The 16,979-nt window shown below is 42.9% G+C and overlaps 1 protein-coding gene across 7 annotated transcripts in view; it reads left to right on the top strand.

Moving 5' to 3' along the window:
* ift80 (intraflagellar transport 80 homolog (Chlamydomonas)) overlaps positions 1–16,979 on the top strand; it is a 335,512-nt gene that overhangs the window by 225,654 nt on the left and 92,879 nt on the right. For 6 of the 7 annotated variants that reach the window (XM_038815169.1, XM_038815171.1, XM_038815170.1 and 3 more), the window contains 4 exons: positions 6,676–6,855; positions 9,099–9,217; positions 9,561–9,635; positions 11,818–11,981. In XM_038815169.1, coding sequence (XP_038671097.1) covers positions 6,676–6,855; positions 9,099–9,217; positions 9,561–9,635; positions 11,818–11,981 — 538 coding nt within the window. The remainder of the gene's footprint in view (positions 1–6,675; positions 6,856–9,098; positions 9,218–9,560; positions 9,636–11,817; positions 11,982–16,979) is intronic. The other variant, XM_038815173.1, reaches the window with a different exon arrangement.

Raw genomic sequence — 16,979 nt, 5'->3', positions numbered from 1 at the left:
TTTCACGTCCGTATTGAACAACAAAATGGGTCTGTACGACCCACACTCCAGTGGATCTTTTCCCTTCTTCAGGATTAGTGTAATCGCGCCTGTGTCAGCATCTCTGGCAACACTCCCCTCTCCAACACCTTACTAAACATCCCCAACAAATGAGGTTCCATTTGCCTTCCTAATAACTTGCTGCAACTGCATACCAACGTTTTGTAATTTGTGTACCAGGACATCCAGATCTCTCTGCATCATAAAGGTCTGCCAACTCGTTCATTTAAATAATATACTGCTTTTCTATTCTTCCTGCAGAGGTGGACAAGTCACTTTTTCCCACATTATACTCTGCAAAATATTTTCTCACTCAAATTTATATCCCTTTGCAGGCTCCTTGTATCTGATTCACAACTTACTCTCCTAACTATCTGTCATAAATCTTGCCCAGCCGAAAATACCCCATTTATGCATACCCTCTGTTAGATAACCAATCCTCTAATATGCTACCCTCAAACCATGAACCTTTATTTCTGTAGTAATCTTTGACGTAGCACCTTGTCGAATGTCTTCTGAACATCTACACTGCATCTATAGGTTCCCTTTGCTTATTACTTCCTCAAAGAACTCAGATAAATTAATGATCCCCTTTCACAAATCTATGTTAACTCTGCCTGATTGAATTGAGGTTTTCTCAGTGCTCAACTATAACCACCTTTAAAATAAATAACAGCATTTTCCCTTTGACAAACATTAGGCTAACTGGTCTGTAGTTGCCTGCTTTCTGTCCCCCTCCATTCTTGAACAGAGGAGTTATATTCAATATTTTTCAATCTGATGAGACCTTTCCAAAATTTAGGGAATTTTGCAAAATTGCAACCAGTACATCTTTATCTCTGCAGCCATGTCTTTGAAGAATCTAGGATGAAGTCCACTAGCGACTTGTCAGTCTTTACTTCTAATAATTTTCTTTCTTTTGTGATTGTAATATTTTAACCTCTTGATTTACAATTATTTATGGGATGCCATTTGTGTCATCTACTATGAAAACACACAAATGAGGTGATTTTGAGCCCATGTTCATTGTCAGCGTAAGTGGAGGCGCAGGCCCAAAATCCCGGAAGGGTTGGGAAACGTGATTCTCGCCGGCAAGATATCATTCCCTGATTTTCCCCCACCGCTTGCCGGCGATGTAATGATCTGGGCGGAAACCTAATTTCAATAAACTTGAGAGGGGGTTAGTGGGTTGTGGGAATAGGGTGGATACTTGGGCTTGAGTAAGGCGCTCTTTATAAGGACCGGTGTGGACTCGATGGGCCGAGTGGCCTCCTTCTGCACTGTAGATTTTATGATTAAAGGGCTTCTCAGCCATCTGATCTCCCCTCCGCACTGAATATTCATACCTCCCGATGTGACATCAGATGAGGGGAACCAACTGGTGCAGGCCAAGGTAAGTATAGTCCCTGGGGGTGGGAGTGGGGGAGGGTCATGGCACTGTCCCCTGGCACAAGTTTAACTGCCCCAGAACAGGTTGGCATTGCCCCCTGTGTCAGGGAACCCCATGGTAGAGGGGTTCCCTTTATGTGTGTTGAGGGGATGCTTGATGCCTGTGAGGGGAGATGAGTGCCCCAATATTGCATTGATGATGCAGTCTTTTTATAATAAATATTTTTAATTGGCTTTTTGAACAAAGTATATTTACCGTTATGTACGGCGAATAAGATATACATATATAGAAGAGAAGGGCACACATAAACATACCAAAAACAAAGTAATAATAAAAAAATAAAAATAAAATACAATAAAGTAACTGGTGAGGTATTATGCACCAGCTCAACAGCAGCAACTCTGTACAATTGGCAATATTGTTTATAACACATATGTCGGCATCTGTTTGTGGGGGTGGGGGGGGGGGGGGGGGAACCATTACAGAGGGCAATACTCATGGGTCTGGTGTTGGTGTTGTCACAAGCTTCTCCCGGACGGATTTCGCTACCGTTGTCGTACCAGCCTCCGCGGACAGGCGCCGGAATGTGGCGACTAGGGGCTTTTCACAGTAACTTAATTGAAGCCTACTCATGACAATAACCCCCCCCCCCCCCCCCGGGTCTATCACCCCTCTCATGCCTTGTCTACTTACCTACTTTCCCCTGATTCTTGGCTACCTGACTATTCTTCTGCTTGTTCATTGGCCACAAACGGGTCCCGGAACAAGTGGGTGAATGGCCCCCACGTTCTGTGGAAGCCGTGGTCTGATCCTCGGATGGGGAATTTTATCTCCATTTGGAGAGATTCTGAGAGGTCGGACAGCCAGTCTGCAGCTTTGGGTGGTGCTGCTGACCGCCAGCCGAACAGGATTCTACAGCGGGCGATCAGGGAGGCAAAGGTGATGGCGTCCGCCCTCCTCCCCAGGAATAGATCGGCCTGGTCTGATACACCGAAGACCGCCACTTTCGGGCATGGCTCCACCCTCACCCCCCCACTTTGGACAATGCCTCGAAGAAGGCTGTCCGGTACCCCGCAAGCCTGGGGCAAGACCAGAACATGTGGGCGTGGTTGGCCGGGCCTCCTTGGCACCGTTCACATCTATTCTCCACCTCCGGGAAGAACCTACTCATACGGGTTCTTGTTAAGTGGGCTCTATGTAGCACTTTTAGTTGCGTCAGGCTGAGCCTTGTGCACGTGGAGGTAGAGTTGACCCTGTGTAATGCTTTGCTCGAGTCCCCACCCTCTTTTAATCCCAAGGTCTTCCTCCCATTTTTTTCTTGTTGCGTCCAGTATGGTGTCGGCCCTTTCGACCAGTCGGCCATACATGTTGCTACAGTTTCCTTTATCTAGTATGCTCTCTTCCAGTAATGTCTTTCGTGGCGGTTGTGGTACGTCCTTGTCTCCTTTCGTAGGAAGTTTTTGAGTTGCAGGTACCTTAGATCGTTCCCCCTGGCTAGCTGGAATTTCTCTCTCAGTTCGTCCAGTTTTACGATCCTGCCGTCCGTGTATAGGTCCCTTACTGTCAGTGTCCCTCCGTCCTGCCTCCACTTTTTCAAAAAAATAAATTTAGAGTACCCAATTAATTTTTTCCAATAAAGGGGCAATTTAATGTGCCAATCCACCTAGCCTGCACATCTTTGGGTTGTTGGGGGCGAAACCCACGCAAACACGGGGAGAATATGCAAACTCGACACGGACGGTGACCCAGAGCCAGGATTGAAACTGGGACCTCGGCACCGTGAGGCATCACGGCTAGCCCATTGCTCCTGTCCCCACTTTTTGAAGGAGGCATCAATCAGCACTGGTGTGAACCTATGGTTGTTGCAGATGGGAGCTTTGTTCAACATTTTGGTCAGGCCAAATTGCTGACGTAGTTGGTTCCAGGACTGGAGGGTGGCCATCACCACCAGGCTGATGGAGTGTTTTTTGGGTGGGGATGCGAGTGCTACCGTGGTGAGGGCCCGGAGAAAAGTCCCCATGCAGGAGGCCTCTTCCGTGCGCACCCACTTGGCTTCTGGCTCCTTGATCAATCCCTTTATTCGCTCGGCCGTCGCCACCCAGTGGTAGAATTGTAGGTTTGGGAGGGCTAGCCCCCCCCCGGATTTTGTTTTTTGTAGGACCTTCTTTGGGATCCCAGAATTCTTCCCCCTCCCCTCACACGAACCCCATGATTTGTTTGTCTGGTGCTTTGAAAAAGGCCTTGGGGATGTAGATCGGGATAGATCTAAGTAAGAAGAGGTACCTGGGCAGTGCGTTCATTTTGATCGTCTGGACTCTCCCCGCGAGGGAGAGTGGGGGAGTGTGTTCCATCTTTGCAGGTCCTTTTTTACTTCCTCTGTCAGACTGCTGAGGTTCCATTTGTGAATCCCTTTCAGTCATGGGCTATTTGGATCCCCAGATAGCGGAATTTGTGTCGGGCTTGTCCCGTTAGTGCTGCCCCACTTACTTGTGGGTGTACCGGGGAAGATCTCGCTTTTGCTTATGTTGAGTTTGTCGCACGCGAAGGCACCAACCTCTGTCAAGAGCGGGATGATTCCGTCCATGCTGCTTTGTGGGTCTGAAATGTAGAGGAGCAGGTCATCTGCATCTCCTCTGAGGAGGAGTCTTTTAATGATAGCACTCCGATCTCTGTGGAGCCAACCATTCTGGCTCTTATCTGGCCCCGCCCCGCCAGGGTGACAGTGCAACCCACGTTCCCAGATTTTCTGTGCACCACATGCCAGAATCTCTGGTCGGAAAATTCGGCTTTGCATCTGGAAAGATACATGCTAGTTTTCAGTCAAAGCCTGACACGACATATTTTGAGGGAAAACCTCCCAATATATCAGTTCAATTCTTCTGCCATTTCCTTATTTTCCATTATTAATTCTTCACAGGTACTGTCTAGAGGACCAACACTCACTTTAGTTTCTCTTTTCCTTTTTAAATACCCATAGAAACTTTATTTTCTGTTTTTACTTTTCGAGCTAACTTTCTTACTCTAATTTCTCCCTCGTTTTTTAGTAATTCTTTGGTTTTTTTAATATTCTGTCGAATTTTCTGACTTGCCACTGATCTTTGTGCAATTGTACCCTTTTTCTTTCAATTTGATATTTTTAACTTCCTTACTTAGCCACTGATGGTGAGTCAGTCTCTTGAAGTCTTTTTTTCTCACCGGCATGTACCTGCGCTGAATTATAAAATATCTATTTTAATGTCTGCTGAATCCTTACTAACCTATTACTTAATCTATTTCCCAGTTCACTTTCGCCGGCTCTGTCTTACTGCCTTTATAATTGCCCTTCAGTTTAAAACACTGGTCTTAGACTCACTCTTCTCTCCCTCAAACTGAATGTATCGTTCAGTCATGTGAAAATCACTGCTACCTTAAATGTCTTTACTGGGAGGTCATTTATTAATCCTGTCTTATTGCACATTACCAGATCTAGAATAGTCTGCTCTCTGGTCGGCTCTAGCAAATGTTGCTCTAAGAAATTGTCTCAGAAGCATCTTTCAGGCTACCTTTACTAATCTAATTCATCTATTTTGTATGTAGATTAAAATCACCCATGATTACCACTATACCTTTTCACAAACTCTCATTATTTTTCCTGCACACCCTACCCTCAAGTGTAGTGGCTGCTGCAGACGTATAAAGTACCCCTACAAGTGACTGCCTACCGTGGCTATTTGTCATCTCTACCCAAACTGATTCTACACCTTAAACTAAGTTCACTCTCTTTATTGTACCATTATCCTTAATTAAAAGTGCTACCCCTCCATCTTTTCTTAACTTTCTGTCCTTTCAAAATATCATGTATCTTTGAATATTCATTCAAGGTCCTAGCCTTTGCCATCTTTCAGCCACATCTGTGTAATGACTATCAGATCATACATATTTATTTCCATTTGAGCTGACAATTTGAAATGAAATGAAAATCGCTTATTGTCACAAGTAGGTTTCAAATGGTTACTGTGAAAAGCCCCTAGTCGCCACATTCCGGCGCCTGTTCGGGGAGGCTGGTACGGGAATTGAACCCACGCTGCTGGCCTGCCTTGGTCTGCTTTAAAAGCCAGCGATTTAGCCCTGTGCTAAACCAGCCCCTTGTCCATTTTGCCCAATTTGTCTATTTTGTTACAAATTCAGATCCTTTAATTCAGTCTTTTTACTAATTTTGCAAACTCTAGCTTTATCTGCTGGTGTGTCCTTCAGTTTGTACACTCTGTCCCTTCCTTCGATGGCTTTGATTGTCTTTATTGCCACCTTACTCTCTTGCCTAGTCCTCTCCCTTTAATTTTGCAACATCTTCCCTCACTTGATCTCTTGCCCCCACTATTTAGTTTCTGTTATTTAAAATAAAAATGTGCAAATGCCACATGGACAGTGACCCGGGCCAGGATCGAACCCGGGTCCTCGGCGCTGTGAGGCAGCAGCGCTAACCACTGCGCCACCGTGCTGCCCTTTAGTTACTGTTTTGTTGGGGCTACAAGCATGCAGACAAATGGCGAGTGTTTCACTCCTGACTTCAGTCTTGTATATGATAGGGAGCCTATGAAGTGTCAGGAGGTGGACCACCCGTTGCTGAATACCCAGGTTTTACCATGTTCTTATAGCCATTGTTGATATGACGGATCCAAAGAACATTACAGCACAGGAACAGGCCCTTTGGCCCACCAAGCCTGTGCCAATCCAGATTCCTTGTTTAGAAATACTAATTATTGCCCAAACGATCTGTATCCCTCCATTCCCCGCCCATTCATGTGCCTATCAAGATGTATCTTAAACATTGCTATCGTGCCTGCCTCCACCAACTCCACTGGCAACGGATTCAGGGCACAAATCACCCTCTGCGTGAAAAACGTTCCCCGCACATCTCACCTAAACAAACCCCCCCTCACCTTGAACCTGTGCCCCCATGTAATTGAGTCTCCCACCCTGGGAAAAAGCTTGTTAAGCTTTTGAGGCATTTGGTGACTTTCAGGATGTTAATGTTGGGAATTTGGTGATGACAGTGCTGTTAAAGATCATGGGGAGAGAGCTGAACCTTGTCTTGTTCAATATGGTAATTGTATCACACTTTGGTAAAACAAATATTACCCAACATTTTTAAATATGTTACATTTTTGTAAACAAAATACAAATTGGATACCCAAAGAATTGATTTGTCCTGAAATATTATAAATAAAAAATGTAATGTTCAGATGCTCTCCCTTTTATTGTTACAGTGGTCTTATGCACTTGAAAAGCCAAATACAGGAAGTGTATTCAACATTGCTTGGTCTGTTGATGGCACTCAAATAGCTGGAGCTTGTGGAAATGGCCATGTGATCTTTGCCCACATCATAGAACAGCGTTGGGAATGGAAGAACTTTGAAATCACATTGACTAAACGAAGATCTATGCAGGTAAAAATCAAATCCACATGGAACGAGATAATAACAGAATTTTTGATTTTCAGATATGTGTGTTAATGCTTAGTCAACACTTGTCCTCATGTCAGCATTGCAGGGCAAATCTTTGTACTTTTAAAACCTTCAGATCTAAAAGGCCAAATTAAATGTGTGGACATTGTGATAGCTGTGTTCTGAATTTTTACTCTGGCATGGACCATATTTCTGGATAGTTCTTTTAAGAGCCATTTTATAATTGTGCAAACATTATTTTGCCTTCTTTGTATAATCATCTTTATATTCGGGAATAAAATAACCCCCCCCCCCCCCCCCAAAATTCATTAAAAAAGTTTTGCCAACAATAACTTTGAAATGTTGCTCAGATCAACATTTTTCCATTGCTGTGTAAAGACTTGGGGGCGTTACGGTGGTACAATGGTTAGCACTGCTGCCTCTCAGCGCCAGGGACCCGGGTTCAATTCTGGCCTTGGCTGACTGTGTGTGTGGAGTTTGCACTTTCTCCTTGTGTTTGTGTGGGTTTCCTCCGGATGCTCGGGTTTCCCCCCACAGTCCAAAGATGTGCAGGTCCATGGATTGGCCATGCTAAAGTGTCCAAAGCTGTGCAGGTTAGGTGGGGTTACGGGGATAGAGCAGGGTGGACATGGGTAGAGTTCTCTTTCGGAGGGTGGGTGCAAATGTGATGGGCTGAATGGCCAGCCTCCTTCTGCACTGTAGGAAATCTATGGTTTTAATTCTATGGTTAACACCAGAAGATGCTTGACAGTAGAATAATTCCCTATTATTATTTACTTCTGATTAATTTAGAAGTGTTTACTTATACTGAGAAGTGCACATTGGCATTTAATTCTCCTTTTAAAATGTTGAAACCAATTAATTTTAAATGTCAGTAGAAACATTCAAAAGAGAATACTTAAAAATAACAAAATTACAGGGCTTTTGGAAAAGCATGGAGGGTGGCTATAATTGAACATCTCCACCAACAAACTACTACTGGGACTGGCAAGGCTAGTCAGGAGCTTCCTCCTGTGCTGTATTCAAGACCCGGCTTTCAGTCCTTAATTGTTATTTCTGCAGGGCAGAGGTATTACTGTAGAAAGTTTAACACGTATTACTAGGAGTCGATGAAGTAAGTTGGGAGGAGGCTTCTGAGGGGCATAAACACTGGAATAATATGGCCTATTTCTGTGCTGTAAATATTGTGCAATTCTGACTGTCATGCTATTATTTTATGGAAGAAATTGACAATAGTCAATACATGGTCCTTGGGTATTTCTAATTGAAAAACTATCAGGCTTTCACGTGTGCTTTGATGAGGATTCCCTCCTTGGATTCAAAAATAATTAAAAATTCCATTAGCTGGGTATCACATCATACCCAACTGATAGAAAGCAGTCCAGTAATTCTGACTGCTGCTGAAGTAAAGACGCTTGACAGAAATATAACTGGACACTGATGTTTCTGGATATTCCCTGTAATAAATTTCACTGGAGTAGTTGGTAAGAAAGAGATCCAATGGAAAAAAAAAATCATCATGGAGAGTGAAAGCCATATGTATGGCCTGGAGTTCTGAATGAAATATATACGTAAAGTATAAATAGTAATATAAAATGAAATATTTTGAAAGTTAATAGTTATCGTACAGACATAAATCCATTATTCTTCAGTGATTTGCTGGCTGCAGCTGACAAAAAGAGTCATTAGGGTGTCTCCTCTGCAGACTATTTAAATTTGTGCATAAAGTCAACAAAAAGGATATATAATTTTTGTGTGGCTATGCTACATCCAGCAGTAAGTCTGTTAAAACGCATCCTTATAAAAATAAGTTACCAGGAAAAACTATAAATGCATATATCAGAATCAAATAAACGTTACATATTAATCATGTGCTTAATCGGCTGAAATTGACAGCATGCTGCCTCTACTCTATCACAAGCCACTTCCAAGTCTCATTACGTTATCATCTTAGTACCATTTGTAAGTCATTTAATAGGCTCTGATTTCTTTTTTGATTTTGGTATTTTTGGAGATGTATGTGAAACAAAAGATGAATTTACAGGAACAGAGGAACAAGGCAAGGCCATTTAGTTTATTCAAGTAGATCACGGCTGCTCTGTCAAGCATATTGGAAATAGTCATCCTTGGTTATTGGAGACACATCCTAGTGAACAATATCGAGTAAATAAAAAATTCTGAAGTGTGCTTTCAAGTAGTTAATTTTTGATTGTGTTTTGTAACAGGTACGAAATGTGTTGAATGATGCACTAGATGTCTTAGAATTCCGAGACCGGGTGATAAAGGCCTCGTTGTCCTATGGACATTTGGTGGTTGCAACCTCACTGCAGTGTTATGTGTACAGGTTAGTAAAATCTTTTCTTTGAAAATATGCTTCATCGTTTGGCAAACTACTTTGGGTATCTTATCAATTACAGTTCTCTTATGATACTTTTAAATCTCAGTGGTCTATAACATGATAATGCAAAGAAGATGTGTCAAAATAGATTTTTTAATAAAATCTGAGTTATTTTTGGCTCTGTTCCTCTTGAAAAAACAGCATGTTAAGCCAACTCTTTTAAAGTGAGCTGAATGTTAGCTGGGTGTAATATATGATGTGTATTAAATGTGTTGCACTCTGGTTTCTTTCCTAATCTCAATTTTGTCTATGAATGAATTTCAATGTATGTATTCTCTGTTCATTTCAGTACTAAGAATTGGAATACCCCACTGGTATTTGACCTAAAAGAAGGTACTGTTAGTTTAATTCTACAAGCAGAGAGGTAAGAGATTAGCATTAATCTATTGGTATTTAATATAAACAGTACTTCAACATACATAAAGGGGAATTTCATTTGTAATTTGAATCTCCCTTAATTACAGAAAATTACACTTTGTTAAAAATCTGAAAAATGTAATTATCATTCGAGCAGTTATTGAAACATTAATCAACTGTTTTGTAATTATTTAGCACGTGTTAAATATCATAGAAGCTATTTTGAAAACTTCTAATGCTGGCTCCTAAAGTGTAGGGTAGAGTCTTACACAGAGCGAAACATTGGGCAAGATCTTGCTGATGGCACATCTTACCACGAGTTTCCCAGTGGATTCAATGAGAAATCCCAATGACAGCAGTGGGACCAGAAGATCCCACCACCAACCAACACTGGTGGGATACCTCCCGCCACCGGGAAACGCATCGCCGGGAGGCTAGGGAATATCACCCATTATCTCCAAACATTTAATTTGTGATTCAGAAATACATTATTTGTTGTTGAAATCTCTATGAAATATTCAAAAAGATATCTGTTCGTTGTTGAAATGTGCTGACCACAGAACATGTATTTCTTAGTTCAAAGCAACTTTAGCAAAGGACTAGAAAGAAGCAAGTCTGATCTCCTCGTCAGAAAATGCTGTATGGCACAGCGAATCTCAAAGTAGCTCACAAATGGGATGAATTAATAACACATTTTAAAAAAGTTAACCTTGTAGTATTGCAACTGTGCAACTAATTTATAGTAATAAATAAAAACAGAAAATAGCAGGTTATTGCAGCATCTGTGAAGATAAACAGAGTTAACAGGTGCGATTTAATGGCCTCTTTGCTCCCGACTTGGTGACGCGATGAGGCTGTTGAATCCTGTAAGGGCCTTTTGTGAGATTCACAACGCTCAAAACGCCTCACGAGATAAAATGGTGGGCAAGATCCAGGTTAACAGATTTAAATGAGCCAATACGTTAAATATGTCTGTGCCGTATTCTCCCGGGGCCTGGGAAGTAACGGCCTCGCCAGGGCGCCGTTTAGCTAATTTCAACAATTGTGGACCAGGCATTACAGCAGCTGGGGGTCTCCCTGCCCATTAGAGACCCCTAGTGGTCGGGCTCTGGACAGGGTGGTATCTTCACACTCCTGCTAACACCCAGTGCCACACGGGCACTGTCAATGTGCCAGGGTGCCAGGCCGCAGTGCCAACGTGCCCAGATGCTATGTTGCCCATGCCAGGGATTGGGCCTGCAGTTGCCATGCCCTTAAGGTGCGTGGGGAGCTCGATGAGCCCGTAAGAAGTAAATTGGTACAATCTGGGAGTTTGGAGGCCACGGTGGGGTGGCTGAGGAGTGTCAGAAGACCTGGGCAGCATTTAAAAATGGAGCCCTGATCCGAGCTCGTCAGTGCTGGAATAAATGTAAGTGCGGCGTCGATGGGTGTTCCTCGCTGAGGCCAAAAAAAAGGTTACGTGCCGTTAATTAGTGATGTCTTTCTTGATGCTGCAGACGCTGAGAAACACCCCGCTAAATGTGCCCAGCACGGATCCATGACCTTTAAGGCCCGATGAAAGGTCACAGCCTGAAACATTAAAACTGTTTCTCTCCCCAGATGCTGCAATTACCTGCTGAGTATTTCCAGCATCTCATTTTTATTTCCGATTTCCCGCACCCACAGTATTCTGCTTTTTGTGTATTAATTATGGCGGGTGGCTAACACTCCTGCCTCACAGCGCCAGGAACCCGGGTTTGATTCTGACTTTGTGGAGATTGCACATTCTCTCTGTGCCTGTGTGGGTTTCCTTCAGGTGCTCCGGTTTCCTTCCACAGTCCAAAGATGTGCAGGTTAGGTGGATCGGTAATGCTAAATTACTCTTAGTGTCCAATGGTTAGGTGAGGTTATGGGGTTGGGGCAGGGAGAGTGGATCTCGGTAGGGTGCTCTTTCAGAGGGTTGGTGCAAACGAGATGGGCCGAATGGCCTCCTTCTGCACTGTAGGTATTCTTTGATTCTAATTTAATGTTTGACTGAAAGCATCAGATGTTATTTTTTAATATGTCCAAACCTTCTGTAACTTTATTTATTACATCTAATTCAGAGATAAGAAAATGGTAATATAAAATTAAGGTTGCTCTATACTTTGATATATTTAATGTTTAAAAGTTTCAGAAGCTTGCATTAACCTCTTTACTTGTTTGTTCAGACACTTTCTTCTGCTTGACGGAGCAGGAATTTACTTGTATTCGTATGAAGGTCGCCTTATTTCTTCTCCAAAGTTCCCAGGGATGAGAACAGACATACTGAGCTCCCAGACTGTCTCAATCAGCAATGACACAATTGCAGTGAGAGATCAGGCTGATGATAAAGGTAGAGTTACATTTGTAAGAAAAGGTGCATAGATTTATCTCACTATTGTTTAGCAGAAACATAATACATTGTATAACACCAGTCCTTTTATACAACACATGTACGTGTAAAATGTTGTCCCATCCTACTCACACTCGCGCATACAGTCCAAAGATATCTTTGTGCAGTGTCAGAAATGTAAAAGTTGATGACACTTTGGAATCAGGAAATTATGACCCAGTCAGTGTTGATGCTGAGCGCATTGGAGTTGCCCGTGAAGACTATTGCGACCCAACGCATCAGCCATATCTTACGATCCTGGCTGAAGCATTGAAGGGGTCAGCACAGCCACTTAATGGGAAGACTGTCAGGTGCAAGAAAAGGCAGCAGGAGCGAGAATGTGCCCCCCTTTCACAACCAGAGCTGCCATATTCAGGTAAGTCTTTCAGTAAGTGAGTGAGTTAAAGAGTGAATGGAAGGTGGGTAAGTGGGTAGTTGGATTAGAGGTGGTCTGGTCGGTGTGGAGTTAGTTGGATCTGGTCAGGGACAGATAGTTGAGGGCTGATAGTTGGAGTGGGGGGATGGTCAGGAGGTTGTTGGTTGGTCGGTCGCTAACTACTGAGTGAACTAGCTATTGAACTATGCAACGTATTTTAGATAAGTATGCAGGTAAGTTCTGCGTATCTGATCAAGTCCATGCCCTGAACTCGGGGTCACAGACATAGAGGGTCCTGGGCAGTAGGGAATGAAGGCCATTGGAAGCTTAAACTTCCCACGCAATTTCCATGTATGTCTGTGCATCAGGACCTTTCCAGGTTCCTGAAATCATCTCCCAACTTACACCCATCTTCAATGAACCAGAGAAAGGAACATTTGAACCTATGTTTCTTTCCTCTTTGAAATCAACTATTGCATTAAGTAGAATGGTGTCTTTCGCTCCTTCTCTTATGTGATTTTGAGTAAATATAAATACAACCAATAAAGTTATTCTGGGCTTCTCTTTAACCTCTGTACGTTGACTTTTTTCCTTGTAACTGTGGTTTCGGCTTTCCTGATTCAAACCCTGCCATAACCCTTCCGTTTTCCGCTGCAGCAACTGTTTTACATAGTGCAGCCATGCCCAAAAATACATTTACCATACTGGGATTATAAAATTTACCGGAAATAGAATATTCCTCCTTCATAGGACAAAGGGGCAAAAAAGACCATTTAAGATGGTGTATACCCAGGTTCCCATGCTAGTAGAATATTTTAAAGAGTGAAAATATGTCACCAGTTCTTATGCTACTAACATTTATCCATATTCCAGGAATAAAATAGGTTAGAACAGAAAAATAACACACATGACTGGGAGCACATTGCCACTCCATGGAAATTCTGGACCAATCACAGTTAGATTGTCACTCTGCTCCTTTACACTTACCTTAGTCTGGAGCTGTAATCTTCTTACCCAGACTGACCCGGGCCTGGTGAGAAATGTGCAGCGTAGCTGTTTCCCAAGTCCTTTCTGTGCAGGGCAATAGTGTTGAAGAAGTGAAACCATGGTGCCATCTGCCATAAACCTGGTAAATTTAAAGGTACCAGTCACTTTAAGAAGCCAGGGAGGAGATGGGGACAGTAGTAGGTGGGTGGGGAGGGTAGTTCTGTGGTCAGGATTATGATCAGGAGGAGGTAGGTTAATAATAATAATCGGTTGATGATAATAATCACTTATTGTCCGAAGTAGATGCGGGAGGGGTTGGGTGGTGTGTATTTGGGAGGTCCAGGGGGTGAGGGGGTTGGAGGAGTCAGTAGGAGAGTTACCCAGAAGTTAGAAATGGTTTTAATTCTTCTCTCCTTTCTTGGGTAGCTATTAGTTCATAGAATTTACAGTGCATAAGGAGGCCATTCAGCCCATCAAGTCTGCACCGGTTCTTGGAAAGAACACCCTACCCAAGCCCACAACCCCACCCTATCCCCATAACCCAGTAACCCCACCCAGCACACAGGGCAATTTTAGACACTTAAGGGCAATTTTAGCATGGCCAATCCACCTAACCTGCACATCTTTGGACTGTGGGAGGAAACCGGAGCACCCGGAGGAAACCCATGCACACATGGGGAGAATGTGCAGACTCTGCACAGACAGTGACCCAAGCCGGGATCGAACCTGGGACCCTGGAGCAGTGAAGCAATTGTGCTAACCACAATGCTACCATGCTGCTCACTATTCTATTAAGAGAGTCGGAAGGGTCCAAAGTATCCAATTTAAAATGGAATTTCGGATGGTTCCCAATACAGGGTAATTGCCCCTCGCATGTTTAAACTTCCCAGGAAATTGCCATGTAGTTCTTGTGTGGAGTCTTCCTGGGGGCAGGGGTGTTCCCCCAGTACACCTCCTAGGGTACCTCAAGAGTACGACCCTACAAAAATGGAAGATCTGGTGTAGTGTGTCCATAAATTTGAGCAGGTTTATGATGATAAATAATGGAAAAAAATTCCAGTCAACAATGAATCAGTAACCAGATGCATGCGAGCAGAATTAGTACGAGAAGCCGAAAATGAATGGGTAGAACATAAAGGCATAAGTCAAAGGGGCAAGAGTAGGCCATTTGGCCCCTCAAGCCTGCTCCACCTTCCAATATCATTCGGTGAGATTGCTGCTGATCTTGGCCTCAGCTCCACTTTCCTGCCTGTCATCCATAACCACTATAGTTCAGAAAAAAACTGCCCAACTCTGCCTTGAATATATTCAATATCTTAGCCTCCACAGCTCTCTGGGGTAGAGAATTCCATAGATGCACAACCCTCTGAGAGAAGAAATTCCTCCACCTCTATCTTAAATGGACAAGCCATCATTCTGAAATGATGGCCCCTTGTTCTAGATTCTGCTCATAGAACCTTTTTTCACATAAGATTTAAAACATGGAATGCTTTAATCCTTAAGTGAAAAAATTCCCTGACCTCCAACTTCTGAAATTTTAGTTTTCAAGTTCAAAACCCTTCATGGCATGTTCCTCCTTATCTTTGTAAGTGTCTCTAGCTCTGCCGCACTCCCAAGATTTTTGCATTCCTCAAATTATGGCCTTGTACGATCCAGAAATGTCTTTGTCTCACCATTATCAGCTATGTTTTCAGTTGTCTAGTCCTAAGCTTTGGACAGCTTTGTGTCTCTTCACTTTCCTCTCCTTTAGAACTTTCTTAAAGTTCACATGTTTGGCCAAGTTTTTAGCCACCTGTTCTCATAACATCTTTGGCTTGGTGTTCATCATATGATTGTGTTCTGTGTAGTACCTTGGGATATTCCTTCTACATTAAAAATGCTAAATATAATAGTTGTGCTGTTATTAATACCACAACCACCAATACCACATGTACTCGAATACTGTTTCAAATATCCTCCCAAAGACGCAGTGTGGCTTTGGACCTTCCAGAGGAACCTGTAACATGGTCCTTGTTGCTAGACAAATGCAAGAAAAATGTTGAGAACAATACCTTCATTGCATTCATCAACCCAAAGAAAGCATTTCACTAATTAATTATGTTGCAAGGCTGTGTGGATTGTGCTTCAAAGATTTGGATGTCCAAGAAATTTGATTGCAATCCTGCAATTGCTTCATGATGATATGTGTCTTGAGTGGAAGATATGAAACAGACACCGTCAAAATCTGGGCCGGTGGCAAGAAAGACTGCGTGATATACCACATACTATTTACAATCTACTTGGCAGTGGCTATTTGCCTCATCAAAGGTTAACTGCCCTTTGGTTTGGGTATTAAATACCACCTCGATGGAACACTCTTTGCCTCTGTGCTGAAACTAAACTGACCACCAAAACATATGTGATCTACAGTTCATGGGTGACAGCAGTGTCGTTGCCCACTTTGCACAAGCTCTACAAACCACTATCAATCTCTTTAATTCTGCTTGGAAGACACTTGGCCTATCCTTAAATGTTGCCAAAATAAAACTCCTATATCAATCCACACCTGATCGGGCAAATATTCCACATCCATATTCCACAGGGGCTGGTTTAGTTCACTCGGCTAAATCGCTGGCTTTTACAGCAGGCCAGCAGCACGGTTCGATTCCCGTACCAGCCTCCCCGGACGGGCGCCGGAATGTGGCGACTAGGGGCTTTTCACTGTAACTTCATTGAACCCTACCCGTGACAATTAGCGATTTTCATTTCATTTTCATCCATATGTGTTGAAATTGAGTCTCTAGAATATGTTGAGTACTTCCAATATCTAGGCAGCCACCGTTCTTAAAGGGCCATCATTGACCAGGAGAACCATCTTCCTTTCATGTAGTCGCCAGCTCAGGCTACTACAAACTACAATAGTGAGTATTTTACAACAAAGACCTCCACAAATCAACAGAAATTCTAGTGTACGCAGCAGTTGGTGTCAAATTACTTCCTTCTGTATTGTAACCATTCTATGATCCTGTCTTGTAAATTTTGATTATTTTATAGTGTAATCGTGGTGGAATGAATTGAGCTCCTTTTTCTTTGGAATTATCTCAGGCTGAAGGTAGCGGGTAATAGCATGCCTTTTGTTAATATTCATAAGAGTTCCTGAAAATCTCTTTTTGGGGAGGAAAAATTGCTTATTTGATTGTAACTGCCAGCAAAGAACAGATGGACTAATTTCTGCCTTTCTTGGACCATAAAAAAAAAAGATATTTCCTTGGCCATTGTTTGAGAAGCTTCCAGGAGATTTATGCAAACTTCTGGCATATACATTGTTCAGACTCTGGGGATTTTTATTGCAAAATTGCCAGCTGTATCCTATGTATGCCGTAGAACTTTGATTTGTATAATTTATTGAGGCTTCCATCTGAGCCAGAAGCTCCAAAGCAGGTGCCAGCCCTGCAGGCAGGGCACCAGTGGAGATCATACCACACCACTGGCAGGGACAACTTCATACATGGCACTTGTGGGACTTTTCCTTTCCAGAATCGGCTTTCATGAACTAAGTTCTACGGCTGCATTCCCATCATCTCAATCTGATGAAAGGATACCAATCGCCTCACCAC

Source organism: Scyliorhinus canicula, chromosome 13 (genome assembly GCF_902713615.1).
Source record: "Scyliorhinus canicula chromosome 13, sScyCan1.1, whole genome shotgun sequence".
Taxonomy (NCBI): domain Eukaryota; kingdom Metazoa; phylum Chordata; class Chondrichthyes; order Carcharhiniformes; family Scyliorhinidae; genus Scyliorhinus; species Scyliorhinus canicula.
This window is presented reverse-complemented; position numbering and strand designations above follow the sequence as displayed.